At 38.5% G+C, this 23838-nt stretch overlaps 2 protein-coding genes across 2 annotated transcripts in view; one reads left to right on the top strand and one right to left on the bottom strand.

The window, feature by feature from the left end:
- The window catches only part of LOC140946543 (uncharacterized), a 156129-nt gene that overhangs the window by 18920 nt on the left and 113371 nt on the right, over positions 1 to 23838 (top strand). The gene's annotated exons all lie outside the window — the stretch shown is intronic.
- Positions 16619 to 23838, bottom strand: part of LOC140946547 (uncharacterized) — a 23210-nt gene continuing 15990 nt past the window's right edge. The window contains exon 3 of the mRNA XM_073395676.1: positions 16619 to 17659. Within this exon, the coding sequence (XP_073251777.1) occupies positions 17340 to 17659 (320 nt within the window). The 3' untranslated portion in view covers positions 16619 to 17339. The remainder of the gene's footprint in view (positions 17660 to 23838) is intronic.

The raw sequence follows: 23838 nt of genomic DNA, 5'->3' as shown, positions 1-23838 counted from the left end.
GACTGTGTGTATATGGTTGCTCCATTAACTTGGTGGGAATAGCATCACAAGCAAAAGCCCATGAACGAACAGCGACCTCCGAAGCTCAAGACGTACAACTCGAGGAAAATACTGAAGACAAAACAGAAGCCGGCGTAAAAAATCCTCAAACACTCTGTTTTACGTTGTGATTGTACTACTCTCGCCAATGGTCTTCCGGTAATTGCGATTTGTAATAACAACCCGTTCGATTTCGGACTTTTCGCTCGCCATGCGGAACGACGAAAGACCGTTGAAATTCAGTTCCTGTATTGTACGATCTCGGATTCATGCGACAATAAAAAAAATAAAAAAATAAATAATAAATAAATAAATAAATAAATAAATAAAGCGCGTCGGTTGTTTGTTAATCATTCACTGTATTAAACATCTTCGAAAACATGGTATTATTAAAATTTTAATTTATAGTTCTTTCATTGAGATTAATCAGATCAATGTGATCTTTTTTGCAATAATTATAACTGGCGGCTAGGAGCAATTTGCGTAGGGTGCTTCACGCGCGAGTGTAATCAGATAATTACAGATTTCCCACAAATGTGGTATTCTGCAGCTTATTTACTGGAGAATGTAATTTTGGTGTTGTCCCGGGGTGGGGCGTTTGCACCCCATTTTTAAGCCCACCGTGCGGTATTTATATGAACGCCTGGCCCCACTGCGGGGCATTTGCCGCTTTTCCAAAACAAAATGACAAATGCCCAACAAATTCCAGGGGGAGGGGAATGGACACGCTTGAAATTAACTAAGCCATTATATTAATAAACTCTTCCAATCGGCAGTGGTTTTGTATAAAGGTTCTACGCCAGATAGCGAACAGAAAACACACAAGAAAGAAATCGGCAAAATTCTGGTGGCAGGGAAGCGTTTACAGTCAAACCGGGAAAACCGTGAACAACAGTAATATTTCTGGAATGCTATTGTGTTGCAAGAAAAAAGCCAATCAGGCTTGAGAAAACTAAGAACGCTGATTAGTTTCTGGTTTTGTGGCTTAGTTCGTGTGTGCTGATCTTTGCTGTGATTGGTCATAACACGATAAACATTCCTAAAATATTTCAATTGTTCACGGTTTTCCGGTCGCACTAGAAATCTAGGGGTAAGGGGACCAGGAGAGAAGTCCTTCCGGGAGGAACACAAGATCGAGTGGTACCAGGAGTAGCCACCCTGGACAGAAGTCCTGACAACAGTCTCCGGTGGTGAGGCTCATATCCCCTATCGAACTAAGGGGAATCAGGAGGGGTGACCCTCCTGGGTGGAGTACAGATCGGGTGGGACTCGGGGTCCCACCTGATTTATAAGCCACCCCTCCTCCCCTAGTGTAACTTCTCTGATAAGCCCTCACTCCCCGCCCTTTGAGTGATCAACAACGATTTTCTCCTAACAACATCACTACATCGTCAAAAGGAAAAGAATTATCAAAAAGATCACAATCAAGGAAATGTTTTGATCTTTCAACAAATTATTCTCTAAGAAAATGTATGGAGGTCAATCTGGAAAATTTGTTTGTTGCTATTGGTGTTTAAAGGGGTTACACCCCTCTCCCCCCAACTAGTAAGACCCCTAATATTATTGTCACAGAGTGATTTGTTTCACAGCAAAAATATCTTTACTGTTAAATTTAGAACACCTGGCCATGAACTGCACCTAACAATTTTCAGCAGCATGTGTTGGAACCAATGATTACAATTCCCCTAAACTAGTCACAAAACCACAAACTAATCACCATTGTTGATTGTATTTTATTTTTCCCACACTGCACCTGATTGGTTTGTTCCTTCCGACACAATGACATTCCAACAATGTTTTCAAAACAGCCTTCTAATAATTTATTATTCCTTGCCTGTAGAGTTCTCAAAATAAAATGTCCAGTGTGTGATAATCAACTGATAAAACAAGTTTGTAAAATTTAAATCACGTATTATTTAAAAATTGATTTGCTTTAGTTTACGTTTAGTTTCTCAGAATTTACGGCTCATGTAATTCAGACTAAATTACCAAAGGCTTGCTGCTCCAGTCTTTATACATAATAGCATCATTCCCACCCAGCCCATGAAAAATATTATATGCCTGAAGAAAATAAATAAGCAATGGTAACAGCAGCATGCAGTAATAAATAATCAGAAGCTGAAATTTGACCTTGTTCATATTTTGGCATTGTGACAGACTATATTTTTTGTCTCTTGTGACTTCAGATTAGGACCAAAGTAGTAAATGATATCTACACTATGATTTTTTTTTTTAATAGAACTGAATTAGTTGAAGGATTGTCTGTAGATGTGAATTTTTATCCTCAACCTCAATCAATGTCTGATGAGAATGTGATTCCAATATTTCAAACACCACTTTTGTATAACTTGTGTCGTTGAATTGTAAATAATTTTATATAGTAAATTGTTATCACAACAATATTAGTATTTACAGTGTAATTGCATTGGAAATATTGACATTATAGTTAAAAGATAAACTTCTGGTTGACCAGCTCTACTGAATCAACTAACCATATGTACAGAAGGTGCTGTGAGTCACATCACTGCACCAGCTCCAAAGGGTCCTTGACAGTTAAGGTTATGGCTAGTTAGCCATCCATGACAGGTATGCATTCCAAAATATTGCTACAATTTGGACAAAATAAACACGGTGCTGAATGGGAACAAACGTAAAATTCAGAGTCCGTGCAAGGAGCAAGATCTTGTAATCTGTGACCACGAGTGTCTGTATGTAGCATTCCGAAGCATCTCATTAATTTCCTGCGGTCGTTTTCAAGCAAGTGTCTCTCACACAATGAAAAAGAAGCATATCATAAGAGGAGCAAAGAGACTCTGATCCAGCAGCATCTTTTTAAAGCCGGCAGTTTTTACAGCCCCAGGGACAATCCTTTCCAGTGTAAGATATCAAGATCTTAGCACAGGGCCAATAACTAGTCCAACCACTCCCATACGAGCTGTCATGATTTGTGCCGCTTTGCTCAGCAAATTGCTGGGTGATGACATCTCCGGCAGAAACAAGGACACCTAAGGGAAAAAAGCAATGAAGAGTTACACTCGTCTGTCTAATTGCAGCCCAAGGGGAAGTACTCTCTTATTTGGCCTAATAATGGGTATCACCACTGAACAGGGTATGGTTTTGGGGGTTTAGAGTCTTAAACAGACATAATTTTGCTATTTGGCCTCTCAAACAGCCTGTTGCCTTGAACAGGGTGTAAACTTTAGGAGAGTGCAGTGTACATGTGTGTGAGAAGGGGATGCAATGCCTAAATGCATGGGTATGTGCCTCTGAACAGAGTAAGGGGTTGGGGGATCTCGTCTAAAATAGAGTAGCGAAGTGAACAGTTTTATAACGCCTTGGTGGCATACAGCTTCATCAACCCAGTCAATTGCCACTTCCTCTGTATTTTTACACTGTACATAAACACATTAGATAATCACCTATTTACCTTTTTTTAAGTTGCTGATGCACAGTCTGGTCTAGCCACATTCTACCAGAATGGAGAGACAAAAAAAAATGGGGGAGAGGTGGATTAGCATAAGATTTGACATGAAAGTGTAGTGAATAACAGAAATTATTACCATTCAGACAATAGCTGCTATAACATTATGCACTCCATGAACATGCTACAGTTAACAAGCAGCATGCAAAAAGAAAGTAGTGTCCAATAGCCCAGGGCTAGTGGATTTTGCTATTGGGCTACTGAATTTCATTCTTAACTTGACTGATGTCCAAGTGCAGTTTTTTGAGGAAATTATTCAAATTACAGTCTAAGAACGGCGTAATCAATGCAGCTCACCAAAACGTATTTGGGGCTAGTTGAAATGACCTTTGCTGAGTGGGATAGTGCATGCTATAGGCCAAACTAATGGCAAGCTGTAAAACTTACTTTCCTTGCACCCTGTACATGCAAGTTAATTCACATTAGACTATACAGTCTCCTATTATTCCATAAGATCATCAAGTTTAAGCAGACTCTAGCTGTAACTTGCATACATCTGGGATACAAATGTACTAAGAGGAGATGGCATCAGAGTTCACAGAAGTAAATGTGTAAGGGGAAGGATTCCCGTCAAGCCCCCTGAATGCAAGCTGCAGTGATGTGAGGAAAGTTCCCCAACCCCCAGTCCCAGGGTAGAATTGATACTCTTCCCTAGGTTACACTCAGTACATTGGCAACTTAGTTGGCTACCATTGAGGCAAGTGCTTAAACTTAATGATCTTATAGGAGGCTGAAATGCTCAACTTTCATTGGTTCTGCATGTTACAATGGCAGCTCAAAGTCTCGATCCCATAATAGTTAGACCCCAGTTCAACCCCAAAACTATAGCATTCTCAATAATTTATCAGATCAAGCTTGTTTTCTGGTTCAAGTACCAGACTATGCATTTTTGTCATCAGGATATTGTGGTATAGACTGTAGGTTAATTATTTTGTGCTACGTTGGAACTTAGTCCCTTTACCCATACAACAAATGCTTCTTTAGAACTTTAAAGAAGAAATCCAAACAAAATTTTCATCAGGAAGCACTAATTTAAACCATAATATAACTTTTATGGTAATTTTTGCAGGCATATAACATTAAAACTTGAAAAAGTTGGCCCAGCTTTTTCAAGTTTTAATACACGTCCATCCTTGCCATTCGTAGCTAGACAACAGGATAAACTAATTAATATAGTCTCGCATAACAAAACTGGACCATTTTTTTTGGAATTCAATTGATGCAGAAACATGTTTTAGGTTTTAACAATTTAGTTAACAAATAGTGTAGCCTAGCTCCTTTAATCTTTCTGTTATGAGAATCTCACTAAGAAACTACGGTACAATCGGAAAGTCCTTTGTAGAAAATTGCTCTCAAATTGCTTGTAGTGATTTTGCTACAAATAGGTATGGTGAGTCCTGGGACTCATCTTGTGAAAAATCATGAGTCCCAGTCCATGCCAGTACCAATAAGTCCCACTTCAAAAAACAATGAGTCGTAAATTGAAAATGCTTCTGCCTTTATGTTAAAATCTGCAGACAGTTAATCTGAAGACAGACTCCAAAACTCTGTATTACATGTACAGTATACTGAAATTTATTTAGAGTCCTTCTATTTTAATGCACAACAAAGGCTAAATGAAATAAGCCTAGTTTAACAACAGCCATAATACCTTCCACAGAAATCGCATGAACAGGATATTCTACAAGAACACATCTTCAGATCGATCAACCGATCTTTGATTTATTTTGCATCTTTGGAGATTTTTATGCGTCAGGGACGCGGGATGCAGAGATAACAAAATCTCTGTGTTTGTAACAAAAATCTTACTATTTTATGAGCAACAATAAACAACAAAAGAAAGATACTTGTACAGTATGATTAAACTGCAGTAAATTATAAAAAGGATACTGTGAAACCTAAGAATGAATTAGTTAATTATTATAAGTGTTAATAATTACAAAAATTTGTAGATATAAGCATGAAGTTGTTTACACTTTTTTTCTAGTGCTTGTCAGTCAAGCAATCAAAATAAATAAAAATAAATAAAACACTACGTTGCAAAGAAATTCCATTTCTGGAGATGCCCTGCACTTTTTTCCCTATTATTATAGTTATATAATTATACATGTAGATCTTGATTTTACAAGGAGCAGACACAAAACCACACTAGCAGAGACAACTATTGATTAAGAGGCAAGTATTTTGAAATGAAATATCTTGCACATTCTATTTTGACTCTGACACGAACTAACTTGCCTGTAAATAATTTCCATGCATAGTCAACTTAATCCATGTCAACAATTATTGTTTATACACTAATGTTTTGTCAAAGATGTAAAATGTTGGGTATCCATGATGGAAAGTTTAAATCTTCCTATTAAATATTAACATAGCTAGCTCTATCCACTCTTTGGGAAATATTTTCTGTGAATGTTTATAAGTCAAAGTGACACAGCCAAGGTTCCTAGCTAACTTCACCATAGCTAAATGACTGACACTTAATTGTGCTTTATAAATTTATGACATCAGCATTTCTTGTGATCAGACCAGCTGGAGAAATTGGTTTACTTTCCAATATATACATACATTCTTCTTCAGTTTTAAAGAAAAAGATGCTCGAACTTATAACAGATGTGAAAACATTTAGCTGAAGAGTCATTTACAGATGCTTGTTCAAATGTTTGAGTCATGCTGTTGGAAGATAAAATTTATGTAAGGTGCGTACACTCAAACGCAGACGCGTATGCACAAATTGCACATAAGCATTAAGCATTTTGCCACATGCACATTTTTGGATGGTTGATTCCGAACTACACTCTATAGCTATACTCTATAGGTATATAGTGCAACTGTGAAATTAAAGACAATCTTTCAGCCAAGAGCATCATCCCCTTATATACATGCAGTCAAACCCCATTTTTTGTACACCTAGTTAATGAAGACTGCTCATTAAAACAGTTTGCTTTGTCCTGGGGAAAGACAGTCCTTACCCTTACATTATCTCTTTCAACCTACTTAATATGGACACCCTGTTAATAAATACAGTACTGCCCCCCTCAGTGTCTGTATTAACAGATTTGACAGTACCAGCAAGCAGGGAAGGGGTTTAAATACATGTTATGTATTTCATAGCACTCTGATCAATAGTGAGAAAGCAAAAACATCTTTCCATGCAATTTTTTATATCCTACAGTACAAATTGCTGAGTTTCATTTTTCATGATTTCATCTTCATCCTTGAACGGGTTATAACATGAATTATTACATTCATTCACAGGCATAATTCATCATAACCAGCTACTGTCGACCAAATTTGGAAGAATTTTCACATTATTGAACTGATTGTAAAATTTGTAATTTGTTTACCCATGGATCACTAAGGAGTTCATAAGAACTCGTTGAAACGTGTGCGTTCCAGATCGAATTGGAATTTGAAAGTGTTGGTTTTTAAGGAGAGGGGAAAACTGGAGTACCCGGAGAAAAACCTCTCAGAGCAACGGAGAGAACCAACAACTAACTCAACCCACATATGGCGTAGACGTTAGGATTCGAACCCAGGCCACATTGATGGGAGGCGAGTACTCTCACCACTGCGCCACCCTTGCTCCCTCAAGAGTGCAGCAAAGTTGCAGATTATTGAACCGTTAACCAAGAAGACCTAGGGAGGAGGTTCAGTAAACTTGTTTTTGTAGTGAGAACAAAAATGGAGGAACATCATTCCACCAGCAAGAAATAGGCAAACTATTGGCTAAAAACATAGCAAGAACAGCAAGAAGACAACTTGAAGGACAACAACTGTTATTTGTTTGCATAGCTGAACAATCCCTTAACTCCTAAACTTGCCGATTAACGTGAAATATCGAAAATGAACTTAACATCAATGGGAGGTAAGCATGCTTTAGTTTGTTTTTAAACTTCTAGGAATTAAATTGAATGAATAATAAAATAACTATTGTATTCAGCTTTCATATCATCTGAAGAATTATGGAGGTCGAGGAGGGTGATGATACTCAGCCTCATTCAATAATTGATAATTAACCTGAGCTCCCTTTTGCCTTGCTAGCTTAAAATTGGTAGAGCACAATTCAGGGGTAATCAGGCTCATAATCTCTAATCAGTAGTCCTTAACTCACTCACATGATATTTATATGTACTCACTGAATTGCACTCCGCTTAGTCCTGCATAGCCACACCTTTAATCAAAAAACCTAAAAATGGCCTTTTACCAACTTTTTCACCTGATTTGACATGAAATAGACAGATTTGGTTGTTTTATGCTGAAAAGTGGATTTTTTTCAAAAAGCTTGGTCCTTTGCTTAACTTAATACCATTTATAGTGTAATCCTGGATGACAGAAACAAGAAATGCATATTGTATTAGGTGTCTTGAAAATAGTCCAGGTGAATTTCACAGATATAATGTGCAATATTTTCTCTCTGAACCGCTTTTATAATCATCTGTTTTCATAAAACAGGACATACAGTAAGGATTCAATAAATTGATATTGTTTGCCTTGTGGTGATCAAGTCTTTTGATTGGGGAAGGAATATTTGAATAAAGCGCTTTACAATTGTCACAACTGACCATCCAGATGATTCCCGACATTAATAATGAGAATTTCACATTTAATCCAAACTATCCAGCCAGATCCGCAAATCCTAACTAGTGTGCATGGAGGAGATAGTTTTTCAAAAAAAAACAACGACAACAACAAAAAAAACTCCTGAACAAAGCGTATTTCATTTTAATTTTCCACTGACTGGTGCGGTAATGGTCCCGCCGGCCAGATCTGACAAGTGAAAAATGCCCTGAGAACAATTGAAAGTCAACTTGGAATAAACAGCCTGAGATCGCTTCCTGAATGTGCCATTCTTTCAGTCCTTTCAATCATGAACTGAGTTGTTACAGTTTAAATAGTCCATGACATCAGACAAAACTAAAGGTGAGTGTATTTTACATACATACAAAATACATACATACAAACATACAGTGAAATGCCGCAAATAAGAAGCTATATTTTTTGAAGTTTGGCAAAATAGATTCTTATAGTTTGGAGTACTTATTGGAAGTTTAGGCTAAATAGGTTCTTTAAATTTTTATGAAGAAGAATACTGTTGTTGATTACAAGAAATATTGCTATATATGGTATTTGTCCTTCATAATCTATAGGCATTTATTTACCAACTAAAATCTAACAAAACTAGGTTGTTGTTGCATTTTACATTATATTTTCAGTACTGTAATATAAATTTCCCTTATAAATTAAAACCAGACTTTTGGTCAAAATGTTTATGATAATGTAGTCTAACCCCGGCGGGGGGTACTTTAGGAATTTCTGGGTGGGGATGTGCCGCTGGGACCCTGGAACCCTTAACCTATACCAGAGCTAGTTCAGCTGAATTTTGCTACCCTGTACTAGAGTAAACTCCCCAAATCCCCCTATCCTAGAGTAGCTGTTTCCCTTGTCTAGATAAAATCTTCAACCAACTGATCAGTTTCCTGAAAAATGATACCCTATTCTAGACCCAAACGCTCTGATTTATATACCGTATCCTAGAGTAAACTGATGAAAAACCATACCCTTCACAGCAGCACATACCTATTTAGCCCATATATGGCAGTACCCTCCCCCCCCCCGGGGAGTCTAACCCCACATATAAGAACTTGTTGATTTTTCTTGGCTAAACAGGTTCTTATATTTTGGAGTATTAAAATGACAAATTTCTGCCAGCAGGTTCCTAAATCCTAGGTTCTTCTTCGCGGCATTTTACTGTACTTAGCAGGGATGCCAACCCCTGGAGATCTAAAATCTGGAGACTCCCTTTTTTATACCCCCCCCCCCCCCCTGACAAATTGACCCAGCCCCCAATGGGAATGACTTAGGACATCATATATGAAGTCTTACATGAAGTACATACTATAAAAATTCGCAATCATCATTTTGTTGCTAGAGATAATCTTTGTGAGTGAATATATGCAAAAATGCCCCAGAAATGGTCCTGCAAATAAGAAAAATTCAAGTTTTGAGGGAAAATGGGCTAAATCTCAAACTAAGGCACAGAAAGCTTAAAAGATGATCTTATCCAGGAGATGTGGTGACGCGCACAGGAGAGCAGGAGATCAGTGATGTATCCTGGAGACTCCTAGATAATCCGGGAGAGTTGGCATGTATGACTTAATACATGTACTTTATTAAATTGTCAGAACAGTTAGCTAAGAAGCTAATTGGGGACACAAAAGAAAAATTCCTATCTACAAATACATTTAGGGTGTAGACCAAACCTGAAACTTAATCCCCCACCTCCCACCCCCTTCCTGGACCCCTAATTTAAAAAAAACAAAAGAAATAATAAAAAAGTAAATTAAAAAAGCAAGCAAACAAATAAAAAAGTCCCGTATTATAACTGTCTAGCACTTTTTACTATGAAGCTCGAAGGGTGACCCAGAAACCCATTAATTAATTAACTTCTATATCGCCAGTATCTGCGAAACTTTGTGTGCTGTTAATGTGATGACTGCTCGTGACTTGGCTCGCATCCAAAAGGATGGGGGGGGGGGGGTCCACGTTTTGTCTACACCTTCAAAAATAATGCTTATCACTGAATACGTACAATGAAATACAAAAACAATACAAAAAATTAAATAAATGGATGGTTATGTAAAATAAAATATGATGTAAATGTATTTAAAATTTGATCACATGCATATTAATTCCATTAAGGAAAATCTGTTTGCATTAGGATTTTTACATTTGGCTAAATATTGAGGAGACTGTATCGAAATCTAAAAATACACAAACCGTCCCAAGTGTGTCTCCAAACATCCTCATACCCTGACAATTTAGGGAACATTGCAAGCTTAATACAGGCAAATCCGAAGCTTATTTTTTGTTTCGAAACAATCATAATTCTAAACCCCTACAACGCGATCGGTAAAAGAATTGAAGCTTATTTCACGGCAATTATTGATTTTGCACACATTTCAGCAGACATTTGAGTGAGGTGAATTTGTCTTCAAATCAATTAAATAATTACAATACCTGTTCCTGTATTTTATGTTTTCCAAGGATGTGTTACAGGCAGCTGTTGATATTTCGCCGAATCTCTTCTTAGAATACTCATTACGGCTTGCCATATATCTTATTTTGCGAGCTTTTAATAATGATCTGCTGGAGATCGCACTAGCCATGGAATGGAATGGCTCCTAGCAGGCTCCTAGCGACAGAGCCGTAATGAGAGGTACCGCTGACCGGTTCACATGTGGTTACACATGGCCAATGTTATCGACAGTTAGCCACATATGCCGTATTTATTCGAGTAAGCGCCCAACCTCGCATTAGCGCCCACCTCGAATAAGCGCCCATACTGAAGGCAGAAAAAGTTAATAAGCGTCCAGCCTCGAATAAGCGCCCACCCCCTCCTCCTCCCAATCAAACACAAATAAGCGCTCACCCCAACCCCACCCACTTGAGTGAATAAATTCTAATAAGAGACTTCCTCGAGGACGGAGTTTTCTTCAAAGTATTTTACAGAAATCTTGCGTTGTTACTTCTTCGCGTTTTGTTATTAGTATTTATTGTTTTGTTGCAAAGTAAACATACTTCACTTGCTGAAAATGGTGAAAATTTAATAAGCGCCCAGCCTCGAGTAAGCGCCCACCTCGAATAAGCGCCCACCCTCAAGGTCCAAAAATTTAATAAGCGCCCAGGGCGGTTAATCGAATAAATACGGTAACAACACATAGCCACCCATAGCTACACACTGAGCCCCACACATCCACACAGCCACCCATAGCTACACATAGCTACACATAGCCACAAATTGTTTTTTGAATGTTCTCCTCCTCGCCGTCATGGAGGCAGCTAGTTTGCGGCCATATACATTATTTAAATCCCTCGACTCGCATGATTATGTTAGAAGACTTTGAGTGGATCAGAATTCCACCAAGTTGAGTTAACTTATAGTGGTCGCTAATTTCCCTTCGCTGCCCTTTTGTAGCCATGGATCGATTCGTCACGTCTTTGCAGTTTTCTGCGCGGCTATTTGTTATGATAAACAAACGTCGACAATACAACATGGTGCAAGCTGCTTCCCACTTCAATTAAGAAACAAAAATACGTACCGTAATACTGTGTCAGGCTTCAATGTAAGATACTGTTCCGTGCAATGGTTGCCGCATATTAGCTTTCACAAGTCGCCACCCACAATACAACTTTGGAATCGTTTGCACTGAGATTGTCAGTTTTTTTTTAAAATTTTATCCCACTGCAAATTGCCTTAAAAGTCTTATTCTTTTTCAAGCAAATAGCGCTAAACAGCGAAAAAGAACACCCAAAATGATCAGAACGGCCCTATTTACCAGGCCCGAAAAAGGTGTCTAATGGTTGCGAGTTGGTTGTGTTAATGCCATTTTATATTGCGGGTAGCTTTCTTCACTTCGATTACGGGTCTGAATCCATAAACATTTATCTTTTGGCATTTCCAAATTTTGCAAAGGTTTTGACTGAACCTGTAGTTTCTCTATTGGAAGGTTTTAAAGATGTGTGAATAGTAAAGAGGTGAGGGGGGGAGGGGGGGGAGAATTGCCATATATGGGCTATAGGTACGTGCCGCTGTGAAGGGTAAAGGTTTTCAAGCAGTTTTCTCTGGGATAGAGTATATAACAGAGCGTTTGGGTCTAGAAGAGGGTATCATTTTCCAGGAAACTGATCAATTGGTTGAAGATTTTAGCCTAGAATAGGGAAACCGGGAATTGCCACTAAAAAATGTAAAAAAAATCAAATCGGCATCATATCTAGGATAAGGGGCGGGGGATTTGAAGAGTTTAGTCCAGTATAGGGTAGGCTAAGGGTTCAAGGGTCCCAGCGGCACATCCCCACCCAAAAATTCCTAAAGAACTCCTCTCCCTGGGCCTAAGGGTTATATTTTTTAACTGTGTGTTTATGCAGACAACCATTTCAACACCTGTTCTATCGTGCAACTGCAGAAAATATTGTCCAGCTGTTAACAGCACCAAACTGGAGGTAAGTTACCGCCGTTTGTATTTCGTATATGTTGATGTGCGAAGTTGTTTATTGAGGAAACGCCATATGAGTAGCAGTTGAGTTATTTCTTAGGTCAAAACGTACGTAAGGCAAGACAAAAGAGTAAATAATCTCGACTTACTCGCGAGTAAGTTTGGCCATATTGAAACGGTAGAGAAATCTTTATCTGAAAAAAGTCAGTTTAGGGTTACAAAAAATTCTACACCGCGAGCGGTCGTCCTTCATTCCTCGGAGCCACGCGCGGAGAGAGAAAAAGTAAAATTATGCGAATTAATTATTTTTTCTTTGCTTAACATGGGCTTCCGCCCTTGTTTCTCGCTGCTCCCTCGACCCCCTCCAACGCGTGTTCTCGATGTACTGTGTCTCACAAGAAAAATTAGAGACTGCTCGCAGTCTAACCAAAATTATCAAGAATCATGGCTCTTTCATCCTTTACATTTGCTTCACTTTGCTTGTGGTAAAATCTCGTTCTTCCCTTTTTCTATTTAGAGTTTTAGTCTGACATTTTCTCAGTTATTCATGAATGATGTCATTTTATTTGGGCCGAAGGATGCACATCCTTAATTTTTTGTCTAATGTTAATTTGATTACTGTCTTTTAAAGCTTGTGTGGTTTGAAAACAACCCCATATTCGGTAAGAAAAACTGGACAACTTAAAATCGAGAAGAGACCTCATTTAGTGTTCTGCTCCTTCGATTGTTGTCCGACGTGCAACTTACACTGCAGTACCATAACTGTGTGTTAATTAAACCCAGCTAATAATCAAGCTCACTGCTTGAGCCAGGCTTACAGTTGTGTGTCAAAATGCTTGACCGAAAGTTCCATGAACATAACGATTGAGGGACTGGTGACATCAAGAATCTGACAACAAAAAATTTCAACTTAATGACTAAAATGCCGCGGTATGGTGAATGAAGAGAAGATCACTTGGAAAACGGTCACGTCAAGAAACTGCATTTCTGAGAATAAAGAAAAATGCAAAACAGCTCGTCAGTGTTTTTCTAAAGGTCCTGTGGTACATCTATTGAGCCTCCACCTCCCCCACCCGTAAGGAAACTTTTTCTCGAGAGTATTACCCATATACTATGGCGACAAATGAATGTTTTGTCAGGCATTTTAGGAGTTACCCAATCAAGAAAGTTTGACAACATGCTATATAAAATAGCATGATTGATTGAAGCATTTGTTGGCGTTGCTAACAGGGAACTTAAGGCTATGTTCACAAAGTAGCGGATAGATTTGACGCCGGCACAAAAACCGTACTACTAGTTCAAACATAAAAACGGTGATTTCGGCGCGATTTATGTAACGGAGCAATACTGCGTTGCACCAGTGTTGAAGATTGAGAGTCCTCGGATAGGTGTTTATAAATCGATGAAGCGACCGATTCAGTTCTAGCCTGTTCCAGGCGTTTAAAATTTGGAATGCGGCACAAAGTCAGAGCAGCTGGGAAAAAAATAAGGAGGGAAAGGTGGAGAGAGGAGGGAACCTTCCTTTGCTCGGCTCAACCCACGCCGTTTTTAATTTCTTTTCACATCTTTTTGTGCTGTCCACAGAAACTGAACGCCTGGAACAGGCTTACACGGCTCAGTTGACCTGGGTAATGACTATTTAACGAATAGCGGTGCGCCTGTTCAGTAATTCCAGATGACTTCAAAATGTGGCAAAAACAAAAATGCGGCACTGAGCTGCACTGAGCCGCATGCGAGTGTGTCACTGATGTTTTAACCAAATTTTGACGTCTTCTATGATATTAGTGAACAGACCCACGGTTACATGGAATCTATATAGTTTACATAATGAGCAGAAAAGAAACAACGACATATTTGCCTCGTACCGCTTTACTGCTCGAGGATTTGTCCTAGATTTTCAAGTCGTTCAAGAACTTGTCTCGGTTTCTTCTTCTTTTTTTTTTTTTTCTTATCTATAAACAGCTCCTAGTAAGCCATTTTTAAAAGGCTTTCACTTGCTTAAAACAAACTCGCAAACAATTTCAAAATCGCGCCCAAGTTGAACAAAAAATAGAAAAGCAAGTCTCCACGTCATCCATCATGTGTCTGTACTCTAATATATCATCACCACATTGTAAGAATGCGTGATCAATACATGGATATTGAGATCGGTTAGATGGGTACATGTAACTTGCGAACCAGCACCCAGGTATGAGATCTTGCGCAGGAGAATATTGTGGTCCACGCCATCAAAAACTTTTAAAAGATAAAATAGTATAAAGATAGAAATCTATTTAGCGTCCATGGCCAGTCCATATCCATCCTTGTCATCCGTTGCAAAAAAGACAACAGGAGACAGTTTAAAAGGCCAAATATGAAGTTTTTAACAACAAACCTCGGGACCATTATATTTGGAATTCAAATGATGCGCACTAATTGAAAGGGTTTTGCTTTTTAAATTGATAGCCCTGACGAGGCCTTTTAAGACAGTTTTGTTTAAAATAATACAAATTGTTTGACTGCCGTTGTGATCATGAGTCGAACGTTAAACAAGCTTATCAAAGAGGATTGATCATATATAATCAAAAACAAGCTTGCTTGTAGCATTTACGTTTTTTAATGATAACAAAGAAGAAGGAGAAGAAAAGAAAACACTTAGACACTTTCTCATAAGTAAGTAAACTTTATTAAACTCGGCCTTGAATATACTAAGGCCGATCTGTGGAGGCCTTTGACTGATTATTTAATTAAAACTAAAAGTCTTTTTTTAAAACTGGCGTTTAATTTTTAACTGCATGTCTAAATAAAGAATGCCAATGTATATATCAATGTCTTAAACACGGCAGACATGCACCGGGACTGACTTTCACTACAATCGTCTATGAATGCTAAAGTGAAAAGAATAAAACCAGATTTTGCATTTGACGGGAGCGTTTTTAAGTTGTAATGCAAAAAGATTTTCATCGGGATTTTCGAGTCGGGGGTGTGTTCGAGCAACTCGCTCGCTTAGCCATGAGGTACCAAGAATCTGATTTACATTGGTCTTCACTGTTTTTTGACTTTTGTTAACAATCTTAATCTTAATCTTCTTACTCCTCTTCTCTACTCAATCCTTACTCGGCGGTGAGTGAGTAGTTCAAGCGTAGTAGCGGTTTTTATAGCCAAAGCTGGACATGTTTGGGTTAACTGACCGTAGGAATAAAAACAAGGTAAACTCGCGGCCATGTGGGTAATGTTTTGGTATTACTGAACCCAGGGACCGCGGAGGGGGAGGGGCTGGTAGGGCCGCGGCCCCACCACTTTTTTGCGCCCCCGCCCCCACTTTTTGCGCTAAAAAGAAAAATAATTAAAATAAAAAAAAGACTTGAAACAAGTTTTTTCCGTCTATATTCCGCTATATTCTCTGTATTTTCTTTAATTTCAAACGTCAGGCATTTTGTGGGGCTCCTGTACTTTTCGCGGTTATTTTGCTCTGGGGCCGACTTGCCCCTTGCATGATCAAACGCCATGCCTTGGCCACCCCTTCGCTTCTTTTGGCTCCGGCAGAGTTTTTTATCAGTTTTATCAGACGAACTGAAGAAAATTACTAGCTTTTTCAAGCCAAACGAAGGTGAGTAGTTGTTTTGAGTTGATAAAAGTTTTATCTTTTGTCAGTTTCTCCTTTCGAATCAATGAAATATTCGATAGCAAGAAGAATTATATTACTTGAACAGTGAGCGGCCATAGTTAGAGATTTTTCAGATCACTTCAGTGTAGTATTTTCTATACTGAAATTGTAATCGCGTCTTTTCTTGCATTGAATCTGAACTGACCGTGTATGTTGGCCGACCTATAAAGAGCAACAAATACACTGGATAAAGTATGCAAAGTCACGCGACAGAAACAAATCAAATACTATGATTTTATTCCTTTTTTCGATTTTCAATATGAAAAAATTATTTTCAATTGTCAGCCCTGCCACTTTTCACCTTGCTCCGCGGTCCCTGGAACCTACATGGCTGCGATTTACAAGAAGCTACAAACCGATGAATAATTAAAACGCTGGTTAACAAACCCAAACAGGAACTTCAAAGAGACTAATGAATGAATCAAGGTCAGCTCTGACATGAAAAACACGACCACCAATGAAAAACTAACATCCGACAATGGCAAGAGAACAATATCCTAATTAAAATGGCATTAAGTAAATCCGCGAGCTATGCAAACCTTCAAGTAGAAGTCTGAAAATCACAAAATAAAAAAAGGAAAATGCCTATGCGCACCAAATCCAAACTAACCTTGACTCACCTAGTAATAGAAAAACGAAACTTAGAACAAATACAAATCTTAAAAATAACTATTAAAATACTTCACAGCAGTTGTAAAAGTTTTATTAAATTGACCTAAGCTGACGTAAGTTCTTTTGTTATAACAGTGCAGGTTCACGTTATCATTAGGGTTCTTAAATGCGTTAATTTCAGTCGAAATTCGCTGTTTCCAGACAGCTGGCTCGGGCTGGAAAAAAATGTGCCTTAGTTTATTAAAATCTAAAAATGGTTAAACAATTAAACTTATAATGAAATTAAAGCTTAATTACTCCAGTAAAATAGTAATTTACGCAAATCACAAAAATCATTATCAGTTTTACTTTCCTTGACTAAAAATAAAATAACGTCAAAAAAAACTTAAATAAGCAAGAACTGTATTCCTGTCTCGTGTTTAACAAATTAAGATCAAGAAAATAAAGAAAGAAAGATTTTCTACGTTGTCGAGAAATATACATTGGGACGTACATTTTTTTGAAGGTAGTAAGTATGTTAATATAGCTGCATGTTTTTTGGCCGTAAATAATGAAATGGTTCTTTTTATATTTTTTGAGTAGGGTCAAGATAAAATACCTCCACCTCATCAGGTGAGAAGTGGTTAGTCCCGGCCAGGATTGTGTACTTGTCCTGCACTGCAGCAGGAGCAGGGTAGGACCAGCCAAGGACTGCGCGTGAGCGGCTGTTACTGCTGGCATTATTAACAATGATGATGTCAATACCAAAGCATGGACCACGCCCTGACGACCTGTAAATTGCCCTGTATAGCCTCCTCATCTCACTCACAAAGGGATCCAGCTCTTCCTTATTGCTAATTGAAAATATAAACGCCTTGCGAGTGAAGCCCCAGCCACCACTGGACTCTAACAAACCAACAAAACGTAAGTATTAACTTTTGAGTAAACACTGTGGTGTAGTTACTCTGTAGTGTATTTTCCTTAGTTTGAATTTATTTATTTATTTTTATTTTTATTCTTGACTTTAAATGAATTATCATAAACTAAAACAAAACAAATTTAATAAGAACCATGAGTGAAATGGAATCACACATTTTTTTCAACTTTCCTTTTTTTTCTTATTTTCCTCCCTTTGTTTATTGCATTGCTATTCCTTACAGTTAGTTATATTTATGAAGATGGACATAGTCTTTAAAGACAGATATACAGAGATGATGTATGATATACGCCAATGATAATGCATTTCTTATTTGCATTGACATGTGATGTAACTAACCTTTCAGACCTTTTCCTTAGGGATAAGGGAACCAGTAAGGGATAATTGAGAAAATAATTTTGGAGATAATTGAATTGTTTTAGGGAGTAATGAAAGTTCATCATGGTTCGACATTAATTATGATCTACACTTATTTTTCTCCCCTTTACTTTTATTGGTTATAGGATCGCAAGCTGGATAATAAGGTGGGAATATCTTTGCCGCCAAGAAAAACCATTTTACTATATTCACAAAACCCACGAGACAACGGCTGCATGGTTATTGTGTTTTTGTTAGCACTCGAGAAGAGTCTTTGTGAAATCGCCGCTTGTTTACGCGCGTAAAAAGTCGCCTCTGGAAACGGATTAATCGAGCCTTTGCAATGCCATAACAATCACAATGACTATTGCATCTTTTCAGATACAGTTATACCCTCTTTAATTTTAACATGAATGTAACTACAAAAATTTGTGGCAAACATTTTTTTTTCTTTCCCACAAAAAGTGCGGGGAAAGGGGCAAGTTTTTCCCCCAGCACCTCCCCCTGTGTGTTCTCTTACTTTTAGTAGTAACGTTCTTACAACGTTTAGAGATAAGGGATATCTCCTCTTAGATTTACAAGAATAAGGGATAAGAACCCCCTCCCCCTACGCTCCCCCTCCCCAACAGGGCCTCATTGAACCGATTCCGGGATCATAACAAGTTTGATACCTGTTTTGTGCAGAAGTGATTATAGCTGCAGTAGGTATTAAGGTGGCTCCGTAATTAATACCAGAGCATTTTGCTGTGACAAATTTTCCGTCATAACTTTTTCGATTTTAACGCGATGGCTGCGAAACTTTGCAAAGAACAACAGATATCATCCGGCAATAATACAAAATATTCCGATTTTATTGATGGTAAATATTTCTTGAGAAATTAGCGCTTAAAAGGACCCCACTGTTGAAAGAAAATCGCGTCTAGTAAAAAATTTTTCTGATGTTTTTTACTGAAATTTCTAGTATCGGCTTCAATTGATATAATAAATATGCCAGAGGAATTTCAGAAAAATCGTTGGAGCAGAAGTCCGTAACTAAAAGTCGCTCAAAATTCAGCTGTGAAAATGTTTTGGAATTTCAAAAATAAATTACTATCAGGTAGAAGGAGACACCAGTTTGAATTTTCGGGACAAGTAAATTCAGCGTTTGCTAATTCTTAAAACAAAAGCCGATTGCCTATCGTGCTATTCTTTAAAAGGTACTTTTTAGTTTTAGAAGCACTATAAATTGCTCCAAACCTTGCTCTGAAGTAGAATTACTTGTTCTTCGACAGTTTTAAAATATCCCTTGGCAGTTTTGGCTCAAACTCCTGCTGCATACATTTTGATGTATTGCAATGCATTTTCAACGACTTTTACTGCTGTTCGTTGCTTCCAACTCAGGAAAAAAGTATTAAGATTGGACGCTACCTCGTATCAGAGCTCAGATAGAACTGTCCAGCACCTTTGTTTATGACTACAAAATGAGCAAGAGCGGCAGTTCTGCGAGGAATTCGCACCTCACCCAGGGGGGACGAAGGACAATGATGACCATGCCTATTAATTACGGAGCCACCTTAAACTAGATTCAATTTACTAAACTTCAACTTGACTCCTTGGAGGGTTCGGAGGGGGCAGGAGTGGGGTACTCCCATATTTTGGCTAGATGGGTATGTAACGCCCGAAAAAGTATGGTATTTGAGAGTCTTATCCTTCCATACTGAATCAATTTTTCCCTTGTTAGTGTTGTGTTCCCGCCGTTATCAATTGGTTAACATTCAAGAGTCTACAGGTATAAACGCCCAGCTACACGAGAAAAAAAAATGGTCTGTTAGCTGAACTTTACCTTAGTGTATCATGAAAGCGACTTAATGAAGACTTTTTCGGCGTTTCTTCACTCACGCTCTTTTCTTCGCGTGTGACTGACAATTAATTTACGAATAGGCCTTCTGATCACTCAGGGCATGTGTTGCCTTTAAATTTTTATTTTGTGTTTTTTTTCCTTGAAGTGGGTCTCATTTTGTAGGGGTGCGCCTTAAGAGCGCGTCTCCGTAAGAACCGACCAGTGATTTCGGATCAAAAAACTAATTTTCCTTATATTCTGGGATATTAAAGTCTTTACATAATTAGTCACAAACATGCATTTTGTTTGACCGAAAATGCGAAATTTTATTTTTTACGAATTTTTGAATTTTCGGCCGGTTGGCACCGACGCAATATAGCCTTTGAAACTGCAAAAATCGCCTACATTGCCGGCGCTACAGAAAAATAAACAACTCGTTCAAGAAACGATTTTCTTTTTAATACATGTATACGGATACACCACTCCAGATGTCCTAGCCATATCACAGTTCCGAATTATTTATTCATTTTAACGGCACGAATCTTTTTCCTGGCACGTGTCATCAGCCTTTCATCAAAACACGAAAATAGCTCAACTTTGAGGGGAGTTTAAAAAAGTGTGGCACCCGTCTGAACGTTGCTATCTGTATTAATACAAACTATAAATGATAGTAAAACGTAAAAAGGAATAAAATTTGTGTTTTTTTTACGTTTTCGAATATGACCGCCGTTTGAATTTCCAGAAATTTTGAAGACCTGATAATTAACGAACACTTGCCTTGTGCTTTGCTCGTGAAAGTCAACTTCACTTGATGGCTTGATGGATCTCACCTTAGTTCTTTTTCATTTTAAGGTTATTTCGTAAACGTCTGAAACTATATTGGCCGTTGATTCCGTGTTTATACTTGTTTTGTTGCAATGTTATCTGGTTTGTAAAATGGTCGTATCCGCGAGGGTGACTGGTTTGTGACACCCGACCTCGAGGTCTTTGCTAAAAATAGTTTTTCTTTAGGATCGACTCCTCAAGATATGGCAGTAAAATTTCTTGGGCAAATAAAACTAATTTCTTTGCAAATGTGACGCGATAAGACGCTAAGAAAGCAATTTAGCCCAGTTATCTATTTGAAATACGTATGCGTAGTTGTATGCGTGACAAGCCCAGTCCTCGTGGACTGGACACGAAGCAGACAAGAGGGTCTCAATGGGGAGGTGGCTTTTACGGCTTTCGGCTAAAATTTTGGCTCTTTTACGGCTTTCGGTTAATTTTTTTCAGTTACGGTTAACAAAAATGTTAAAAATTAATTCCTTTTGTTTCAAAGAGTTAAATATTTATAAACCGCTATTTTTGTATCTTTAACGCCAAATAAAGATCTTAGGACCATCTCGGGGTGAATTTAGAGAAAATGTAAGGGTTTTCTTTCCCCAGGGACAAAGCAAACTGTCCTTAATAACGAGCTGTTGTTGTTGTTGTTTTTTTTACCATAGCGAAGGAGGGTACAGTTCGACTGTCTGTTGTGGCCTTGGGAAAATCTACTTGTAGAGATTTTCGAGGTTAAACATGTTCCGTATGTACGTTGCAGAAAGAAAGAAAAGATATAACGAACCACTTAAAATACAAACTGATATTCGTCAGGGCGGGTCTGTTCGTATGTGTGAGGCATAATTGATCATTAATAATATTCATACTAAAATTCTTAATGGCAAAGCGAGTAAGAGTTCCGGAAGCCAGAAGTTTATTTAATAAAAATGTTATGCTTACGCCATGCGTCACGCCGAGTATTTACTGTTCTGTTCTCTCTGTATATTTTGATTGTTGTTGTTGCTTTTAGCAGTTGCCTTGTGATTGCTTTGCAAAAAAGCATGAAAGTGCAAGTATCAATAAATTTCAAGACTACTTCACTACCCTATTTGTATTCTGTTCTAGGTAAATCACTCTTTTGTAGATGAGGACGTCACTCTGATACCCCGTTAACAGGATTATGATCGTTTTTTACCTGCACCAGAATTGAAAGACTAGAGAGGCCCTAATTATTTTCGACTTAACAATTTTGTAGAAAAACGTGCATGGGTTAAGTTCGTTTGAACCTTGTGACCTAGGAAAAAAAATTACTTTATTTATGTGACAAGCTATTACGGTCAGTGGGGAACGTGTGGTGGAAACCTTTTGGTTCGGTTTAATACGTGCTTCTTGCATGATAAATTACACTCGCTGTACATTGATAACCCGATAACCGATGAGAGAAAGATTAATTGCAACGGAATTGCAATGACGTCAGTAGCAAATAAAATTGATTTGATAACGTTGGTCCTATGTCGGTCCCGTAACCGGTTCGGCCGCGTTATGGGCTCGAAAATCCTTCAATAAGAATGAGCGAGACCAGGTTGTTTTTTAGCATGCGAGACTGAGCCCCCAGCCAAATCTTTGGTCTTCACCAAAACGGCTGGACGCACGACCTGGTTGAGGTCATTGTTATCTAAGGTCTTCCTAAGTGCTCCTGAATACGTACAATATTCTTTCAACAAGCCTACGCCCTATATTCTCAATCGGGCCTGATCAAAACAATTCGGACCCGATTACTTTAAATCGAGCCCGATTTCTTTGAGATCCCACCTGAGATAGATCGGACCAGATTTAAGTTCGTGTCCGAATAAAGCAGTCGAGTCCGAGTTATTATTTGGGTCCGACTGGAAAATATGGGACCCGGTATCCCAGAAAACGATAAACATCCCCCTTGCCCGGCCCCCGCTTTCGCACGAAAGGAGATCGAGAAAAATTGACCCTCGAATCCACACTAGATATAAGACGTTTCTTTTCTTTTCTGTTATTTTCTGTCAGTGTTCTGTCATTTTTTTCCTTGCGGTAAACATTGCCTGAAAAGTCTACCCTTTAATATATTTCAACTAGTGAAACCCATATCCTTTCATATACCTGAAGACTTAAAAACGAATTCGTTTGGGTTCGGTGAAGGCCTCCCCATAAAGGCTGTCACTGCTGAGCTTCCCCGGATTCCCCTGATGCCCGATGTTAATTAAGTACGTTGTGTACGTACAATGTCAAACCCCACGCTTCATATCGCTTGACTACACGAACAAGGGAAACGAAGCCCCGCTGCAAAACCAGGCCCCACTCTTTAAACAGTACTCCCAGCAGAAGTTCGTATGTAAATATAGTTCTAAGACTACAAAAAGCCACTCTTTCTATGAAAACAACAACTATTGGGCTGAAAACCTCTTAGCTAATCCTATGATAGCTTTACAATGAGAACACAAAAGTATGATGAACAACATCAGGCCATCTCTGGTGTCGCGACACCATAAACTCTATGTGTTCGGGGAGTAAGGTTGCAAGGTCGGTTTATGTTTGCTTTGTCATTTCCGGGCTTCGACCTTGAGTGCACCTTTCCTTGTCTAAGCAGGGTTCATGCACGTGTTATGTCTTTTTGTCAGTCTTCTGTTGTACGGCTCCACGGTTAATCAACACCTATCCACCGCGTCGGGACCCTTCGCCTGCTCGTCGTCGTTCACCTGCGTTTAAGTTAACATAAGTTCTGAGTCATTGAAAGACAAAATTTCCCACTTTTCAAGCAGAATCTATTACGTGTCCACGTTACATTTAGAGAAATAAATTAGGGACGGGGGGTGGTATAACCCTTTGGGTCACCGACGAGAGCCGCGTTATAACTGCGAGTCCCGGGGGGGCACTTGGGTATTTTTTGGGTGGGTATGTGCGGCCCGGGACTCCAAATTGGCAACCCGTTCTAGAAAAAATTTCCCCTAAAATTGATACCCCGTTCTAGAAATAGGCCAATTTTTTATACCCCGTTCTAGAATTCGCCCTAAAACTAACACCCCGTTCTAGAAATGGGCCAATTTTTTATACTCCGTTCTAGGGTGCAACAAGAGTACAACGGTTTTTGTTAACGCACTGAACCGTATTTTTAAAAGCAATCTGTCCTTGAATGCTTTCAAATGG

This window comes from Porites lutea, chromosome 8 (assembly GCF_958299795.1).
Source record: "Porites lutea chromosome 8, jaPorLute2.1, whole genome shotgun sequence".
Taxonomy (NCBI): Eukaryota; Metazoa; Cnidaria; class Anthozoa; order Scleractinia; family Poritidae; genus Porites; species Porites lutea.
This window is presented reverse-complemented; position numbering and strand designations above follow the sequence as displayed.